General features: G+C 34.7%; 3 protein-coding genes across 3 annotated transcripts; all 3 read left to right on the top strand.

Annotated features, from left to right (window-relative positions):
• Nucleotides 1–406: 406 nt before the first annotated feature.
• LOC145071012 (F-box/kelch-repeat protein At3g06240-like) lies at nt 407–2013 on the top strand. The gene has a single exon (XM_079017961.1). It carries the CDS (start codon nt 508–510, stop codon nt 1780–1782), a length of 1275 nt encoding a protein of 424 aa, XP_078874087.1. The 5' UTR covers nt 407–507; the 3' UTR covers nt 1783–2013.
• Nucleotides 2014–3075: 1062 nt separating this feature from the next.
• LOC145066780 (F-box protein CPR1-like) lies at nt 3076–3582 on the top strand. Its single transcript, XM_079014053.1, has one exon. It carries the CDS (start codon nt 3076–3078, stop codon nt 3580–3582), a length of 507 nt encoding a protein of 168 aa, XP_078870179.1.
• A 5645-nt stretch (nt 3583–9227) lies between these two features.
• On the top strand, nt 9228–10439 carry LOC145066779 (F-box/kelch-repeat protein At3g06240-like). The gene has a single exon (XM_079014052.1). The coding sequence runs from the start codon at nt 9228–9230 to the stop codon at nt 10437–10439; it is 1212 nt and encodes a 403-aa protein (XP_078870178.1).
• Nucleotides 10440–21040: the final 10601 nt, after the last annotated feature.

Here is a 21040-nt window from a genome sequence, read left to right as displayed (position 1 = left end):
CCATTTGTAGCGGTATGATATGAAGCCCATCAGGTGGTATTCGATAGAAAGACGTGATGTAAAAGAAATATATTGGTGAAAGTCCAAAGATTTTTGAAGTAATCAAGTTATGGGGTTGAAGTTTAAGAATCTTAGATAATTACAATGTAAATATGATACAAACCGATGTAGTATTATGGAGTTAGGTACCTAAGCTTATATAAAGTTGTTAGGTATATTCACTTTACCCACATATATATATATATATATATATATATATATATATATATATATATATATATATATATATATATATATATATATATATATTATAGCTTTAACTTATTGAATTTTGCCAACCAATCCTTTTTAAATTTACTTTTCTTACATCGAATAAGTCGATAAGTACTTCCAAATAAAAGTCACTTTTACCTTCAAAATTAAACTCTTTCTTCCTTGAACGACGAGCTGCTCCCTGTGTATCTGTTCGGCCAAATTTAACTTCACTTGGAACTTAGGCTTGCTTTGATGCATGCGAAAAAATTGGCTTCACAACAACACTCGACTACTATGGAGAATCTCCCCTTCGATGTTTTATCAAACATATTCATCTGGTTATTTGCTAAACAGCTTGCTCAAATGAGGTGTGTCTGTAAATCTTGGAATGCTTTCTTATCTAAATCATCCTTCATAAAATCCCATCTCGATCATTCAATCCATAACAACGATGAAGTTCTATTGTTCTTCTACGGGGCATTTGATATTTTCGGTGATGAAGCTTTCTCTGCACATCCCACCAGATCTCCCAATTTGAAACTCAATGATTTCATTAAACCCCCATTTAATCTCAAGTTTGCCACTGTTATTGGATCCGTTAATGGCTTAATATGTTTTTTTGATGAATCATATCACGATCCTATGATTTACATTTGGAACCCTTCTCTTTCCGCCTTGTCAACACTCCCACCACATTTTGTGGCCTCCCTTGGTGATAGTTATCGGAAAAGTATCGATTTCCGGTTTGGGTTTGATTCCAAATCAGATGATTATAAAGTTATTAAGCTTGAAGGCCTTCTCCAACCACCTAGCTTCATTGACCCGAATTTAGCAGCCTCAGTAAGTGCTTCATCTTTTGTGGTTAAAGAATGGCTGCAAGTTGAAGTTTATAGCATGAGAAAGGGTTGTTGTCAGTTAATCAGTCAAAGGTTCCCATCACACATCACAGGGATTTCTGGAGAGGATGAAGTCTCTGTAACTGGCTATGATGGCGTTCCTCATTGGCTTGGTTTTATCGATGAGAAGAAGGAGTTACAAACAATCGTTGCATTCGATTTCGGTGCTGAGACATTCTGTGAAATACCTCTTCCAGTTTCTATGTTAGAACACAAAGCGGGTGATGTTTTAGGAGTTTTGGGTGGAAAGCTTTGTGTGATGTCAAGGGTTAGAGATGATGAATGTGAGGTGTGGGTGATGGATGATTATGGGGTGGTTGAATCATGGGTGAAACGATATACCTTTTCACAGTTTGGTAATATTGTTCCATTTGGATTCACATCACACAATGAGTTTCTATTTAAAGTTGAGAAAGTCCATGGTGATGATGATGATGATGATGTTGATTATGATGATTTGCATGATGTTGAATATTCCGATGATTGTTTTGGTTTGTATGATCCAGTTGCAGAGAAGTCCAAATTCTTCAAGCTTCATTGTGGCATAACTAAAATTGTTGGATATGTTGACAGTCTTGTTTGGATGGGACCTAATGAGCTTCAGATGAGCATCTCTCAGTTGCAAATTTAAAGAGGCAGAAATAGTATTGTGGAATGTCAAATATATCAGTTCTAATTTGCATCATGTTTTGTTCCTTAATTTATGTATTTGTCAAGTTTCAGTTTGTAAGATTATGTGTTTGCCATTGTGTTTCAATTTGCTTTTTTGCTACTATAAATATGCAGAAAATATTTGTTTTCTTTTAATATTTTGACATTTTGGTTCATTATTAATATAAGTTGCTTTGTATTTATTGTTAAATTTCTATTGTGCTTTGTCATAAGAAGACAAATGTATGGTTGTTGATCTTGGTTTAATATTATTCTAGATGATAAGAACAATATATTATAAAATTTTCTGAAAATGCTTAATGATTGTAAGGTTTAGGTCAACTTTGGTTTGGTTTTGTGATTTACGGGTTTGTTGGAATTATCTTTGTATTTGTTTCTTCTTAGAGTAATATATGTATTTGGGCATATCATTGAACACATAGGCAAAAGTAATACATATGTGAAACCAGAGTTGAAGAAAATGAAAAAATGCAAGGTTTATTTTAGGAAAAATAAAATTGAAGTTTAATACAAAAAAAATACAATATATAAGATAGTAACTCTAAATTGTATCTACTAAGAAGAGCAAATCAAAATCAAACTCTAATCAATTTCCAAAAAAGTCAAATCTATTTTGCATCAGAAAGTCAAACCCTGTTTTAAATGATATCAAACCTATTAAGCATCATATCAAGAAGATTTTTCAATTTTACAGATTAAAATTATTTGAAGGAAAGGATTGAAAAGAAATTAGAATGCGCAGGAAAGTTATTACGCATGGACCTTTTCTGCAATAAACTCCAAACTTAGAGATGAAATTGATAGAAAACATAAATTTGGACTGATGATGCAAAGTTTTACCAACAATAAGGACCATTTATATAACTTTCTCTGTTAATATTTTGAATTTGCTATTAAATATTCTTTTTCCAACCCTTTACCAACTGTTAAAGCCTTAAAGGGCCAATAAACTAATTTAAAAATGAGAAATCCTGTTTAAAATCCCGAATATGCAACTAAAGATAAAAGGTTAGCATAATAAAAAATGCATTAGGTCTTTGAAATCTTTAGCCATGTTTAATATGGGGAATCTAAAATCTTTAAAACTGCATTTAATTAATACAAATGCATTGGATTAAATCATTAAATGCTGTGACTTTTGATTTCCTGCTTTAACGACGAGTTGCTCCCATCTCCAAAGTGCATCCGCTAGGCCATCTATAATTAGTTCAATGAACTTAACTGTAAATCAGAAAATGGCTCCACGACATCTATGGAGAAACTCTCTGGCGATGTTTTATCAAACATATTTATCAGGTTATTCGCAAAACAGCTTGCTCAAATGAGACGTGTCTCTAAATCTTGGAATTCTCTCTTATCTCAGCCCTCCTTCATAAACTCCCACCTCCATCGTTCTATCCATAGCAACAACGATAAAATTCTCATGTTATTCCACCAAGTATCTGATGCTGGCTCTGAACCATTCACAGTACGCTCTTCTCCATTTCCTCATGTGGAACTCACTAATTTCATCAAATTCCATGTTAATCTTAATTCTGAAGGCGCCACTGTGATTGGATCTGTTAATGGCTTAATATGCTTGAATTGCAGATCATATAATGGTGGTTCTGGCCTTCATATTTGGAATCCATCTCTCTCCGCCGTGTTAGCTATTCCACCATCTTCTATGTCGTCTCATGCTTCTGATATATTTCCATCTGGATTCACATTACACGATGAGTTCTTGTATGAAGACGAGAATGATCGTCTAGCTTTGTAGGATCCAATCACAGATACTGTTAAGAGGTTTGAGGTAACAGGTAGACCACTTAGCGTAGTTAATTATGTTGACAGCCTTGTCTGGGTAGCACCTGATCGTGACATCAGCTCTTCCAACATCTCTCGATTGCAAACTTGAAACGGTGCAGAAATGTGGATAACGAATAGTTAAAAGGGCTACAAAATGCAAGCCAGATATTCTTCTATTTCTATCTTTTGTTAGAACATTAACAACTTTGCATGATGTTATGTTTCGATAAGTTTGACATGGTGGTTCAATTTGGTCTTTTTTCTGCTTTGTATGCATTGATGTTATACCTTCCTTTGTTCATTACATACATATTTTTTTTATTATTATTTTTTTATTTTTTAAGATAGTCCATAGGGAAAATGCATTTCATGCCCAACATTTGTCTAAAAAACCACAACTATGTTACATATTTAGTCAAGTCTATTAAAAAAACCCAATAAATTTAACATTTTGAACAGACAAAAAATGATTAGGATTTTTTGAACGGATTGAAAACTTGGTTGGGTTTTTCTAGACAAAGGTTAAGTTATTCTTAGACAGACAAAACATTATTGAGGTTTTTTGAACTGTTTAAAAACTTAGTTGGTTTGTAAGTCTTTTTCTTTAGTCCATACGAGAACCTGAGGTTAAGGGCATTAAAGTCTTTATTTTAAAAAACACAGCTTGCACAAAACGAGCTCTCCTTATGACTTATGAGTCATGCATAGCTTAGGCTATGCTTGAAATCAAGGGTAAAACATTCTTTACTCACAACTCAATGGTGTATAAAGCAACCCATAATGAAAACAAGTCATTATACTAAGGCCATCTCCAATGTTTTAAATTCTTAAGATTTCAATGTATTGTCACATCAACATTTCACTACCTATACCATTTTATCCATTAAACTATACCTTCTATTAAACTTTTAAGAGTTCAATGGATTGTTAGATCAATATTTTATTATATTAAATTATAAATAATATTAATAAATAAAACTAGATTATTACATTAATTAGAAACTAAAATTTACAAATTACAAACTATTAACTAAAGATTAAAAGTTAGAAATTAAAAGTTATAATTATTACATTAAATTATTAAATCTAAAATAATATATATATATATATATATATATATATATATATATAGAGAGAGAGAGAGAGAGAGAGAGAGAGAGAGAGAGAAAATGAAAAAATAATAGCATATAGTTTGTTTTTAACAAAAAAAGAAATCAATGTTAAGTATTAAATGTTTATATGAAAATGGTTATATTAAATAGGAAAAAAGAAAAGAAAAAAGAAAGTAAAATCCTATACAACAATTATTCAACTCTACTTACAATAGAACTTCCACACGGAGGAATTGCAAGGGTCACCTCATCAATTTGAAATGCCACATATGCTTTGGTTTTTCATTGTTTGAAAGGCTTGCAATTTGATTTTTATTATTTTATTATAACATTAATTAAATATCAAAACCAATTATATATATACCTCATTTCTCAATTACAAATGAATTTGAAAGGAATTTGATGATGCCGATAATTAATTTTCTAATATTTGGATTTTCATGTTTTATAATGTTAAATATTTAATTTGATTTTTAGATAAATATAATTATGTTATATTTTATTTTTTATTATTAATAATAATATTTATGATATTTTTAAATAAAATATAAAATGGTTGGTGAAGTGGCAGTGAGGACCATTTTTGAAAGATGAATGATATTGCAGTGATATAGACGTAATTGCAAAGCTGATGTGGCATGTTTGAAAGACTAATTGACATTGCACAGGTATGAATAAACTAAGTTTAATAGATTGAATGCCACATCATCACCATTTTCTCATTAAACTTCCCTTTGACATCCCACCGAGAATGGCCTAAATGAATTCACATACTCAACCACTTGAAAAACATATATAGGGAGCTAATTGGTAGATTTTATTTTGGTCATTACATTATTTTATATTTGAAGTGGTACATTTTAAGGAAAATTAAGTTGGGAGCTAAAGTTCTAAAGTTTAAAATGAAGGGGTTTAGTTGCAATAATGGTAAATATAAGGGTTTGAAGTGGGAAACATAGAAATGGGACATCGTTGCAAGAAATCAGCTCAATCAAATTTAGGTTAAAAGTTCTAATTTATCTTTAGTTATATTCTTTTTGAGTTGTTTTTACATAGAGATTTTCTAATATGTGTTTTAAAACTATTAATTATTGGAAATATTATTATAATTAAATGTGAAATGTATTAAATATGAAGAATGTTTTCTATAATTAATAAATTTCATATTTAATTATGATAATATTCCTTATAATTAATAGTTGAATTAATGCTTTTTTATATATGCTCATCGGTCACATGTTAGAAAATCTCTTTTAAAAGTTTTAAAATATAGTTGAAAGCGGATTAAATTTTATGTGAGTTATATTTTAAGTAGGTCTATTCAACGTGTAAGTGTAAAAATTGTTTAGTTGACAGTGGATTAAATTTTGGGTGCAATATTGTGAACTCATAACTATGATTACATGGTTATCCGGTTTTGAAGTATACACACATCCACCTTTGTAAGAAAATATGGCAGAAAGCAGGATCCGATGATAATCAATATTTGGATTTTTTTTATAGAACATGTAGATTTACTTTCATTGATTAATAATTTGATCCTAGTTGTCTCGGTTACACAAAACTTAATTTGAGACAATCTATCAAACACACTTTCGAATTAGTCACCATAAGAAAGCAAAATCATAGAGTATATAAGTGAAGAGATAAGAATTCTAATGACGAATTAGTAAAAGCCAAATTGGAAGAACACAACCATGTAAATATTAACAGTTTAGCTCTTTGATTGATTGAGAACATGTTACACGCGAAAGCTCCAATAACTTTGAGTTATGAGCAGACAAAGGTTCAAGAACTCATTACATGATCGAAAGACTAACACTTATATATACAGATATAGACATATGAGGTGGTGTAGTTCCACAATCATACATACACACATGGATATAAACATGAAAACACTAACAAACTACTCACACTAATGTACACAGTTAAGATTTAAGAGCATCTTAGTCCATATGACCATTATACATACCAAATGAGTTTAATAATTACTTCGGCATCAAAAGAACTTTGAATAAACTTCACATCTTCTGTATCAACAACCTAGAACTTCACACAACATAACTTGTGCTTTACATTTCCCCCTTTGTGAGAAGTCGCCAAAATTCCAAAGTTGCTTACATATATACGACACACTTAGCAAAGCTTTCCGCATTGCAAGCCACCAAATAACATGTTCCTTAATATAACATCCTAAAAATTTAGATGTTCTAATGATAAGAAGAAAATAAAAAGATTACAGGATTGTTTGGAAGTATTGCAAATATGCATTTATGCATAAAGGGAAAATCTATAAAAATGGTAAAATAATCATTTTACATGACTTATAAGGAAAATCTAATACGGTTTTACTCTAAGATTGCATCTTATTTTCACTGCCATAATGTTATAGGAGTTTTAGGCAAAAAGCTTTGTGTGATGTCAAATGTTGGAGTTCTTGAATGTGAGGTGTGGGTGATGGATGGGTATGAGATGGTTGAATCATGGGTCAAACACCATGTTTTTCTCATTTTAGTCTAGATTGCATCTTATATTTCCAGCCAAATATAATAACAAAAAAAATTGAAAGTACGAATGCATTAAAAATACTAAAGTAGTAGTTTAAAACTTACATTTTAAATTTGACATCTACGTGTACATATTTTTTTGAAAGCCATCATTTACATATTCGATCTTTATTTTCATAAGGGCTTCTTTTTTAACATAAAAAAACATGGCATTCAAAAAATCATCACATATTTTGTTACGTAAGTCTGTCTTCACAAACTTTATCGTCAGAAAACATATTTCGACTATTGCGGTTGTGATGGGTAAAACCAAAACAAAATTTACCAATTTTGAATAAATTGGGTAATTTTGAACAAGCAGGAGGTTCTTTCATTTTCATTCCTGTCGTTGATGTTGATTCCTTCTCCTTTCTATGGTTACTTCTTAAACGGTGCGGTCTTCTCTATACACCGGAGCCTTTACTTCATTTAATCAATGTTATTGCTAACTTGTATAGTTCACATTCTTCGGCTCTACCCATGAATTATCCAGTAATAGGTCTTTTACAGTTCCGCATCAAAGGAATTAAAACACAAATGCGGTAATTTTGAACAAATTGAAATTATATATGGCTAATTGGTTTTTTTTTGCTATTACATTTTATAACTTTGGACTAATTTTTGGACTAATTTTTGGGGCATCATATTTTTTTTATTGGACTTTAATACTAGTTGCACAATTTTTGGAGTAGTTGCACAGTAATACAATTAAATAAAAATAAAAATATATATAAAAAAAAATAAACTCTTGGCAGGTGAGATCGAGTAGTGGTCCGGGACACCTATGCCCTAACAGGTCCACCACTAGATATATTTCCATATTGATTCACATTACACAATGAGTTTCTTTTCGTTACTTACAATGATCGTCTAGCTTTGTATGATCCAATTGCAGCCAAGGTTAAAATATTCAAGAAATTCGGTAGAGCATTTTGCGTGGTTAAAGGTTTTAATTATCGTGAGTCTTATTTGGGTAGCACCTTTTGAGTGTAACATCAGCTCTTGCAACATTTCTCTATTGCAAATTGAGTGGATATCGGTGGGGATGATGAATGGCCAAGTGGAATACAAAACGCAAGATACATTTGCATGATGTTATGTTTCTTAATTATATGTTTATGTCAATTATTGTTATTTAGTGCATTACTTCCATATTCTTATACGGGTTGATTTAAAAAAATATATATATTAAAGTGCAAAAATAGAAAATATTTTTTAATGTATAACTTTAAAATAAGAAAAAAAATGTATTTATTGTAATTTAATATCATATATATGATATTTAATACTTTACATATATAAGTATAGACTTTAATTTTAAATCGAAGAAATCAAAAATTGACAAGTGGATAATATTTATTTCAAAAATACCACAAAATGACAAGTGTCAAAACTCATGAGAGATTGACATGTGTCAAAAAAAAAAAAAAAAAAAAAAAAAAAAAAAAAACAAAAACCCTTAAGGAGGATGTCAATTACTGTTATTTAGTGCATTACTTCCATATTCTTATTTATCACCATGATGATTTGAGTTTGACTTGGTGGTTCATTTTGCTTTTATGCGGCTGTAAGCTTTACCTTGTTTTGTTCATTACAATCTAACAGAAGCCATATATAAATGGGTTTGGGACAGTCCTCTAACAGGTCCCTTTGTCCGAATATGAAACTAAAAAAAGGTTTGCAAATAGAAGTTAGAGGAGAGAATGGTGGGATTGGTTGAAATACAACTAGAATAATAAAAGCTTAGCCATGTTTAATGTGGGGAATCTGAAATCTGTAAATTGATATGATAACTGCATTTAATGTAATTGCATAGGATTAAATGTTGTGACCTTTGATTTCCTGCTTTAACGATGAATTCCCCCCATCTCCAAAGTGCATCCGCTAGGCCATCTATAAGTTCAATGAACTTAAGTGAAAATCAGAAAATGGCTCCACGATAACACACGACAACCATGGAGAAACTCTCTGGCGATGTTTTATCGAACATATTTATCAGGTTATTCGCAAAACAGCTTGCTCAAATGAGGTGTGTCTCTAAATCTTGGAATGCTCTCTTATCTCGATCCTCCTTCATAAACTCCCACCTCCATCGTTCTACCCATAACAACAACGATAAAATTCTCATGTTATTCCGCAAGGCATGTGATTTTGGCTCTGAACCCATCACAACACACCCTTCTCCATCTCCCCATGTGGAACTCACTAATTTCATCAAACTCCCTGTTAATCTTAATTTTGAAGGCGCCAGTGTTATTGGATCTGTTAATGGCTTACTATGCTTGAATTGCAGATCATACAGTGGTTCTGGCCTTCATATTTGGAACCCATCTCTCTCCGCTGTTTTAGCTATTCCACCATATTCTATGTCGTCTCATGGTTATGATCAGAAGGAAACTCTTTTCCGATTTGGGTTTGATCCCAAAACTGATGACTACAAAATTGTTAAGCTTGAAGCTCTTCTCGAAACAGAAAGGATCGACCTAATTTTGGTAGCATTTCTTGGTATTTCTTTAATTTCGGTTAAAGAGTGGCTACAAGTCGAGGTCTATAGCATGAGAAAGGGTTCATGGAAGGTAACCACTCAAAGGTTTCCATCTCAAATCACTGGGATTTCAATAACAGATGATGTTTGTGTAGATGGACATGATGGCCATCTTCATTGGCTTTGTTGTATTGATGAGATTGGGAAGCAACAAATAATAGTGGCGTTTAATTTGGATGATGAGTCATTCAGTGAGATATCTCTTCCGGATTTTACTTTAGATTCCAGTTCCACCCTATCTTATCGACATAATGTTTTAGGAGTTTTAGGTGGAAAGCTTTGTGTGATGTCAAGAGGTGGAGGAGTACTTGAATGTGAGGTGTGGGAGATGGATGAGTATGGGAATGGGATGGCTGAATCATGGGTCAAACATCATGCTTTTTCTCAGTTTAGTAGTGATATATTTCCATATGGATTCACATTACATAATGAGTTTCTTTTTGTAGCTTACAATGGTCGCCTAGCTTTGTATGATCCAATTGAAGCCATGGTTAAAATCTTCAAGACAATCGATAGAGCATGTTGTGTGGTTAAAGTTGTTAATTATGTTGACAGTCTTGTTTGGGTAGCACCTTCTGAGTGTGACATCAGCTCTTGCAACATCTCTCGATTGCCTATTTGAAACTGGGCATCAGTGGGGATGATGAATGGTGAAAAGGTGGACAAGAGTCAAAGATACCAGATCTTTATGTCAAGTATCGTTGTTCAGTTTGCTTTTTATCCTGTAAGCTTTACCTTCTTTTGTTCTGTTCATTATATGTATATTCTCTTATCTTTATGTTTTTTTGTGAAATTGGTGCATTGGATGATTTGAGAAAAAGAAATTTGAATCGCATATATCAAAACCACTTCTTCTAAGAAACCGAAATTTTTGTATTCATGAATACGATAACCATACAAATCACATTCACATAGACCTCAAATACTGCCGAGCTGCCAAAACAATTTGTATTCTTTCACATAGACCTCAAAAGTGTCAACCTACCACAAGATTTTGTATTATTTTACATATGTTCTTCATAACCTTGTTTCGTTATTTACATGTTTGTTAGAATAAAAGCATTCATTACAAGTGCTTGATTACTAATGATGCTTTAAGCTGTTTTCTTTTGTTTACCATATGTACTTTGCAGTTTTAATCCAAAATCATCCATGTCAATTTGCAAACTACTGTAATTGCCTGAAAACTCAAAAAAAAAAAATGATCATGCTAACAAAGTAAATGCCTGACGAAAACTCAAAAAAACTTCTTTGAAATGATGATAATTAATTGATGAGCAATATATCTAGTAACTGTCTACGAAAATTCCATAAGTTAAAAGCAAAACTTCACCTTCAACTAGTAATCCAAAACAACTAGGGTAAATTATAAGAATGGTCCCTGTGGTTTAGGGTAATTTGCGCGTTTGATCCCTAAAGCTTTTTTTTTTCAACTAGTAGTCCCTATCAGACATGAAAAGACTATATTGCCCTTAATATATATATATATATATATATATATATATATATATATATATATATATATATATATATATATATATATATATATTTGATTTTCTCTTATTTATTTATTATTTTTAAATTAAAAAAAAACAATCGTCACCACTAATTAAACCCAACATCCTACCCACACGTTATTTGTTCAAAGATCCAGCCACCACACCAAAATCATAACTGTTCAACAACCACCATGAATCACCGCCGTCAACCAACACCAGTCACCGCCTCCAAATCATATTCAAAGTTGAAATTAAACCTTAAACCTAAAACCAAAATGCATATATGAAAATTTTGAAATCAAACCTCAAACCTCATAGCTGAAATCAAAACCACATGTGAAATAAAACATCAAAAACACATCTGAAATCAAACCTCATATTCAAAACCTTAAGAAACTTAAAGACAAACAAACCCAGATTCTAAACCTACATGTGAATCCCCTACCGAAAATCAAATCCAGATGTTTATGCCTAAATGAATTCGTGATTAGAAAACTAGAAACATTAGGTGAAGAAATCAGGTTAAGATTTACTTCCAATGAACCTCAAATTAACTTCAGAAACATCAGGTGAAGAAATCGAAATGAAAATCCAGTCATCCTAAGTTGATCTTCTGCGAAGAAATCAAAACGGTGTTTCTGAAATGGACAAAGGTTTCTGGATCACATCGATTTCTGAATAGTGTTTGAATAATTAGGGGAATGCAATGATGGTGGTGTGGTGGCTCAGATTCACATCATCGACGGTGGTCCTGCTCCAATTCACTATTTTTTGCAAAGATTGTTGTGCTCCAATGTTGATGTGTTGTTGTAGGTGTCAATCAATCTACCCTTTTCTTTTATTCCTTCTTCGTGTTTTCATCTTGTAGCCACCACAATCTCCTGTTACCAACCCTTTCTCTAAATCGAACGGAGAAGAGAAAAGAGATGAAGAGAGGAAGAAGCCTTACATGGTCGTTGGTGGGGCGGGGCGCTTGCCGGAAAGTATCAACGGTCATCGGAGAAGTGATGAGTTCTGGGAATGTGAGAACTAAACGAGATGGTGGATGGGGATAAAACGGGGATTGGTGGGTGAGGATCTTTTGTTTCTTTTTTTTAATTAAAAATGATAAATAAATAATCAAAAATAAAAATAAAAAATTAAGGGTAAAATAGTCATTTTGTGTTTGATAGGGACTAAACACGTAACAAAAATACGTTTGAGGGACATTCCGAGTTAAAAAAATGTCTTAGAAACCAAACGTGCATATTACCCTAAACCACAGGGACCGTTCGTGTAATTTACCCAAACAACTACGTGTGAGCAAAACCGAACCCGGAAACCGAAAAACCGATGAAACCGAAACCGAAGCATAAACCGACGGTTTGGGTTTGTATTATTTAGAAACCGAAAAATTCGGTTCGGTTTAGGTGTTAGGAATGTGCAAAACCGAGAGAAACCGAACCGAACCGAACATTACAAAATATATGTATTCTGCGATTTATTACGTATATATATCTTTTCCTTGACTTCTAAACACAAACATATAGTTGTTGTGTTGGTTAAGGCGATGGACATGTAAGGCAAAAGACCAAGGTTTGAGTCTTACTCTCAATGTGTGGACCTTTTATTTTGATTACCATTATCATTTCCCTTTGTTTCTTCTATTTCTTAAATTGAAACTATCCCACATCGACAGAAGAATGAAACATTTTACATTCTTCCTATTCACCTCTTATATAAAGCAATACAAACTACAAAATGCCACCAAGTGAAATTTCCAATGGGTTTTGGGTTTAAAACCGAAACCAAGTTTGAAAAACCAAAAAACCGGGAAACCGAACCCATCGGTTTGGGTTTAGGGTTCGGTTTTAAATATTTGAAAACTGATACCATCGGTTTTGAGTTCGGTTTCGGGTCAAAACTGACCCAAACCGACCCATGTTCAACCCTACAAACAACTATAAACTCTTCTTTCACATCTCATTCCACTTTCTTGGTGCCAATTGTTTCCTCTGTTGAAGTAACAACTGTTGTTTTAGGTGTTGTTTGTTTTTTTTTAAAAAAACTCTTCAAACCACTTTTTGCTGCTCGACGCAGCACACGTGCAACACTTTCCCTCTCACAACAGTTTGTTTTTTGGAAGACTTCAGACATCAAAACCTCTGCGCGTGTGTTGCGTGACACAACACTTTTGGAAGGCTTCAGACACCAAAACCTATGCACGTGTGTTGCGTGACACAACACTTAATTTGCCTCTTCAAACCTCTTTAGCTTTCATTTTTTTCAAGTGTTTTTTTTTTCTTGGAATTTTGGGATAACATATTTTTTTTCTTAAACTTTTTTTAAAACTTTGATTTTTTTAAACTTTTATTTACGGATTTGATAAAATTTCTTTTTATAGTTTCCACAAATTTTTAAACTTGATTTAAAAAAAAAACCCTTTGATTTTTGTAATTTTTTTACCGTTTCAATTAATAATATTTTCAGTTTCAGTTGCATTTTTTTTAACGTGTGTAATTTTTTACGAATTTTGTTGACATAGTTTGCAATACTTTCTTTTTTTTTTTTTTTTTTTATGTTTTTTAAAATTAGTTTTCTTATAATAAAACTGTTAGCTTCTTTTATATTTTTAAAGTTTTCTTTTAAAAAAATTTATATTTTTTTAGATGTTCTTTTTAGTGTTGCTTCAATGTTTTAAGATTATAATTATTAAAATTTCGTTGTTAAGAACTATTTTTCACTTTAAAAATTTAGTTTATTTAAGTCTCAGTTTACTGCAGCAATCTGTAGATGTTAAAAAACAAACATACTTCTTATTATAGGTTACAGCCATTTGTTCCACCTCTTCTACTACAGAGGATTGCAGAGGTGGTCCACAGAGTTTATGAATTTTCACTTCGAAAAAATAAACAACACTTTAGACTCATCAAACTCCAGAAACTACCACCAACCAACCACATTTTCATAAATAACTAAAATTTATTAAATATTATATTATTTTAAAAATAAAAGAACACACATACCGTAGCACCTGGTTCCTAGTATGAAAATTTATCTAAATATTTTGCATTTTTAGCCTTGGACTCGGCGAGTTGTAGGCCCGACTCACTGGACTCGGCGAGTCCCCGCTGTCTGGTAAAACCCTAATTCCAAGGGTTTGCACCCTATTTAAACCAACCTTATGCGCCCCAAGCTCGCCCCCTTCACCCTCAGAGCCCCCTATATCGTTCTAACATCGTTCCTTGTGAGATTAAAGTGCTTGGTGTGATTTCTTGAAGACTTTGAGAGAGAAAGGAGAGTAGATCAAGAGGAGAGGAAGGAGGCCAGACATCTTGGTGTTATTTCAGAGATTTCCTTGAGGTATAACTCAGTTTCCCCCTGTTTTCATGCTTATAGTCCCTTAGAGCTCCATTAAAGTCCTTATTGAGCCATTTCCAAGCTTGGGTAGGATTTAGGGTTTGTAATAAGCTGATTAACCTTTAGATCTTGGCATGATTGAGCTCCAGGAGCTCGGATCCACTGCCTTTATGAAGCCATATTGCATGAAAAGCCCTAGATCTACTCTTTTAGTGCATTTTGAGCCCTAAAACCTTCATTGGTGTTTATTTACACGTAAAGTTGGAAACTTTACGTGTTAATCAAGCCCTAAGAACCCAGATCTATGTATGGCATGAGCTGGATTCAAGCAAAATCGAGTATATAGTATTTGTATGTGCAAGACTCGGCGAGTCGAGTCGCAAGTCCCCGAGTTTTCCCCCTTTTCGTGTTTGCTGGGTGGAGTAGTGAGTCACGAGGTGTGACTCAGTGGGTCGGAAGCCAGACTCACTCATGAAGGAACTCGGCGAGTCAATGCCCTGACTCAGCGAGTTCAAGGCAATCTTCTTGCCTCAAGAACAGACTCGGCGAGCTGTTCATACAACCCGGCGAGTCTCAGCATAGAATGTTCTTCGGATGAAGATGAACTCGACTAGTTGTTCATACAACTCGGCGAGTAGGATGAAGGACTATTCGACATCGGTTTAGAAGGAAAACTCGTCGAGTCAATGCCTAACTCGACGAGTAGAGACGGGATTATGGTCAATCAAATGGATAGGGACTCGACGAGTTGGCGAGCCAACTCGGCGAGTCGGGTCAACTGGAAGTTGACTTTGACTTTGACTCTTGGTTTGGTTAAGGGTAAATGGTCATTTTACCCTGAGGTCGGTTAGCAGTAGTTGACTGAGTGTTTTGTGGGAATTATAGCCGGAGGATTTCCGGGGCAGCAGCAGCAGAAGGCAGTCAGTTCCCACGCAGATCAGCAACTATTTTGAGGTGAGTTACCTTCCAGTAGCGGTGGGTCTACGGCCACAATGCCGACCCACCAGTAGGAGTTGTATGTTAGATGATTGTTTTTGTGATATCATCTAGGTTTGCTACTACCTGATATGTTATATGCTGGCATGATATGTTATATGTGATAGTGGTAGTAGGAGGGGAATAATCCCCAAGTTCGGTCGTTAGGACCGAAGGGTAGATCGGACACCCCAGATATGTCTGATAATATGTTATGTTATGATATACGTGATATGTCACACCCCCAAACCAAGGATGGCGGAAACGTCCGGGGGTGGAGGACTTCATGTAGAGTATCACAACAACGAGTATAATAGTGCTCAAAGTAAATACAACCATCATAAATATAATTGAAAAAGTTACACCAAAGTATATGTTTACATGATTCAAATCAATTACATTATGATACAAATGAACTGTTCGACGATTATCGTCCCATCCTCAAAACGTGGTTGATTTCCTATTTCACTGAATTCCTGAGAATACAAGTAGTTTTGAAAAGTGTCAACACAAAGGTTGGTGAGTTCATAAGCTTTTGATAGTAAGAGTTTGAAAATCGATCTTTGTAAAGAGATGTATGATACCAAGAAAAATCCAATATTTTCCTTACAAAAGTTATGTAGTCCTAAATACCAGGACCGAAAATGAACAAATATTTGTCATACTTAAAAATATAAAAGTGGTTTTAAATTGGCATAAAACCCTTTCTGATGTGAGAAAAATTCCGTAATGAATGATGTGTAGTCTTAAATACCAAGACCAAAAGTATACAATAAAGTATGTAATTGTTGATGTAAAAAGTGATTTTAAATCGACATAAAACCCCCTTTTTTTATGAAGGCGTACAAGTACTTTTCCATACTTAAAAGTAGTTTCAGTGAGCTAAATAGACATAACTCGCTAATTTAAAGTTAGAACCCGTAAACCTTTTGATTGTTAATACCACATGTGAGCTATCATAACCATACTTGACATAGACGACCTCGTAATACGACGTTCTTCAGGCGTCGCCGTTAAATGACACTTGTCACCACAGACCTGCCGGTCTAGCTGTTGCAAGCAGCTCTGGTGTGGGTTTGTCAAACCCAATATAGATCTATACACAACTATCACATTCTCCCTACAAGAGACTCTGGTTACAATTTACAGGACTTTTTGACTTTGTTACTTTGGAAGTAACCCGAAGGGAATGACTCACAAATTTATTCATTAACAGATTTACGTGAACTAAACGGAAAACCTTTGGTAAATAAGTTTGAGAAGTAAATGATACATAAACTATACCTATTATAGTTTATCCAAAACGTTTGTAATGTATAAGAATTCTTTTATGAGTGCTTTAATGCTATGAATCCATAAACTATGCTCATTATAGCTTAATATACGTGTTCTAAATGAATGAATAATCTTATCATGAATGACTATATTTCAGTTTATGATGACAAACTAACAAGGAAACACATTCAATATTTGGAACTTATCGTTATACACTTTGCTCAACATAATACAAAGTGTTATGAAAGTTATAAGCTGTTAACAAATTTTCAACCTTTCTACACTGTTTTAGAAAATTCATAGAAAAATCATAAGAAGTTGAAAACTAAATCCGTAAATTCTGAGAGTTCCCAAAATGTGTCTAATTTACTCATAATTTTTATCATGATTTTTAATGACCTCCAACTTGGGTGAAAAAGTCCATAATCACAGACTGGTCCGGCTTGGTGTTTGAAATGATAGGCAGTTTTGTAAAAATCACCATAAATTGTAGAAAAATCGTATGGAGATGTGCAAGTAGTCATTTTAAATCTAAGAACTGGAACTACTTACACCTAAAATAGTTTTTCAAACAAAAATGTTTAAGTTGCCCAAAACAGTCCGTGAATGGAGTCCAACTTTTCTGATGAAAGCTGTTAGAAAATTTTAGTTATGTTCTTGGTGTTTGAACTTGTATTCCCCCCCCCCCCCCCCCCCTAAAAACTTGAGAAAACATGAAAATATATGGGTATGAACTCACCTTAAGTGATTTCAGTAGGTAAGTGTTGAAGAAGAGAAGTGTTCAACCCAAGAACACTTGAAGATTCGAAGATCTAACACAATTATGAGAGAGTTTGTGTAAGATATCCATGATTCGAGTAGAAAGAAGTGAAATAAGCATAAAGAGAAGGGATTATTCTTACCAAATGTGGAGGAAAATCCCAAGATCAGCCCTCAAATCTCGAGTTCTAGAGAGGGAAAATGAGAGAGAAAAGAGTTTGCTCTTTTTGGTGAAAAGAGAGAAAATGAGAGAAATGAGGAGAGAGGAGGCTTTTCTAGCCTTTGACCAATTGTGGGGTTGGAAAAAGGTGTGAAAAGTACAATGAAATGACTAGGTAAGGGCTGATGGGGAATAGTGACATGGAGTGGGTGGTGGAGGTTGCTTGTGTCATAAAATAAAGGAAAGTCAACACTCCATCTTTGTACTTCACCTACTCCCCTTTGGATAAGGTTTTATCCTTAAAAACGTGAATAATTAATAGTTTAGGGGCCTTATATGTTAAAATAAAGTTTTGGGTGAAAATCCCGTGCTAAAACAATTAAAAACGGGCTTAAAACGCGATTTAATCGAAAACCGGGAGAAAAAGGCTTCCCAGCGAGGCCTCTCGGTCCTAGGCCGAGGTTCGGTCATGGTGGTTGCTGAGCCGGATGCGAGATGCGAACCAGGAGCGAGAAGCGAAGGGTCCTAGGCCGAGGGTTCGGTCAGAAGCTCAGAAGCGAGGCTCAGAAGCGAAGCTCAGAAGGGAAGGTTCGGTCCTCGGTCCTCAGAAGAGAAGGTTCGGTTCCTCTTCATCAGAAGGTTCGGTTCGGAGATAAAAGGCGAGAAGTCAGAACCGAATGAACTGTAGTGAATAGTACCTTCGGTTCGGTTCCTCTTCATCAGGAGGTTCGGTTCCTAAGGGGACTTTCGGTTCCTAAGAGGACTTTCGGGTCCTAAGAGGGGTTTCGGTTCCTGAGAGGGGTTTCGGTTCCTTAAGTCCGTTTTTCGCGTGGACTTCCGTTTTTGGGCTGTTTTCGCCAAATTCGAGAGTCGGGATGCCCCGAGTGATTATAGAGATTTGGGAGAGATTTCGAGAGAGATTTGAGAGAGATTCCACATACTCAGAGAGATTTGGGAGAGATTTGACATACTTGGGGAGATTTCACATACAAAGAGATATTTGGGAGAGATTTCACATACTTAGAGAGATTTGGGAGAGATTTGACATTCTTGGAGAGATTTCTCATTCAGGGAGAGATTTGGGAGAGATTTCACATACTTAGAGAGATTTGACATTCTTGGAGAGATTTCACATACAGAGAGATATTTGGGAGAGATTTCACATACAAAGAGATATTTGGGAGAGATTTCACATACAAAGAGATATTTGGGAGAGATTTCATATTCTTAGAGAGATTTGGGAGAGATTTGACATACTTGGAGAGATTTCACATACAGAGAGATATTTAGGAGAGATTTCACATACAAAGAGATATTTAGGAGAGATTTCATATTCTTAGAGAGATTTGGGAGAGATTTGACATACTTGGAGAGATTTCACATACAAAGAGATATTTGGGAGAGATTTCATATTCTTAGAGAGATTTGGGAGAGTTTTGACATACTTGGAGAGATTTCACATACAGAGAGATATTTGGGAGAGATTTCACATACATAGAGAGATTTGGGAGAGATTTCTGATAAGAAGAGATGGAGTGAACACGATTGAGGGAGGTTTCATTGGTGACCTTTTTGAGTGTCCGGCTTCGCAATGCAAGGTCCGAAAACCCCGTTAAGCCTTGTTTAAGGATCTTGCATACTCCCGATGAGTATGTAACATTGTTTTATCGGTTTGGCTCTCCACGTACCACCGTTTTAGGTTAAGGAGATCTAGATGTACGTACTTTTCGATTTATGATCTCTCATTAGAATAGAGAGTTGTTTAGAAATTACATAACGTAAACTCTAGTACCTACGGGCAAATTGAGTTGACCTGTTTGACTTGTTGACTTTAGTTGACTTTGACTTGACCGAATATTGACGGTTGTCACATGATAGTAGCAGTAGGGGGTGAAATAGTCCCCGATGATCGGTTGTTAGGACCGATGGGTAGTCAGCACCCCAGAACGGCTTGAAACGGGTAGGTCGGGCACCCCAGAATTGCCCGACAGTATGTATGATATGTGATTGTATGGTATGTGGTATGATGGGGGAACTCACTAAGCTTCATGCTTACAATTTTCAGTTTTGGTTTTAGGTACCTCTTCTTCGAAGGGGAAGGAGCTAGCGCGGTAGCGGCACATCATATACACGTTTTGTATTCCGCACTATGAGATCTTCCTGGGGATTTGTACTCTGACATTATTATGTTTATATAAACTGGTTTCCAGACACGCGACATCTTTTATGAAATGATATGATCGGTGAATGTTTTAATTCTAATGTTTTGCTAAGTATATGTTTTAAAAATGAAAATTTTGGCTCGTAATTTTGGGATGTTACAAGTTGGTATCAGAGCCCTGGTTTGAGGGATTCGGACACACCTTCGGGGGCGTCTGAACTTAAATCGAGGGATTAAAAGATTTTAAAGAAGAAAATATTTTCTAAAAAGCTAAGTAAAGAATTTTAAGAAGGAACGAAGTGTGTAATGTGCGCGACCGGCCGAGCTCAAGTAAGTATTCCCCAAAGTATCCATACAAGCTTATGTTATGTTTATCAGTTTCAGTAGAACAGCATGCTAGAATATGACTAAGGATCTAGGAGTGATGTCTTATGTGCTTGCTTTATGTGCTTCAGTGTATGAAAATTGCATGTTAGAATTGGGTAGACGGCAGTAGGATAGCCTGTTTAGGTTATGCCTGATAATATGATTTTAGCATTGTATGCTAGTTCAGCTTCTCTCTATGAGGACGGATTTGCTTGAGATTGTTCCCTTTTGTTTGAATGTTGCTTGCTTTGTGCTTCGTGGGACTCTGAGTGATGGGAGTTAGACATTAGGTGAACACGTCACGTCACATGTGATTAGGGTTGAATAATTTTAGAGTGTTGGATTTGGCCCTATTGCGCAGCTCTTGTCTGAGTCAAACCGTTGTAGAGTTGATTCTGTTACTCGAAGGATTATCTAAGCCTCACCACATGTGATGGTATTCAGGTAATGACTAATTGGCATTACAAAGAGGCCTTCAGCAGCTGAGGACTGGGTAGGGTGGAGTTAGAGATTTCCCTAGGGCAAGCCTAGGATGAGTATAGCAGTGATCAGTGGTAGTGAAAGGGACCTGGTGGAGTCAATGCAGTCCTTGGAGAAGGTACGGATAGATGTGGAAGGTAGTATGGGCCCGTACTATTGAAAGCAGAGGATCCGTACCCGAACCGAGGAAGGCCAAGATAAGACCAAGG

This window comes from Lactuca serriola, chromosome 8 (assembly GCF_051521515.1).
Source record: "Lactuca serriola cultivar US96UC23 chromosome 8, Lser_US96UC23_V15, whole genome shotgun sequence".
Taxonomy (NCBI): Eukaryota; Viridiplantae; Streptophyta; class Magnoliopsida; order Asterales; family Asteraceae; genus Lactuca; species Lactuca serriola.
This window is presented reverse-complemented; position numbering and strand designations above follow the sequence as displayed.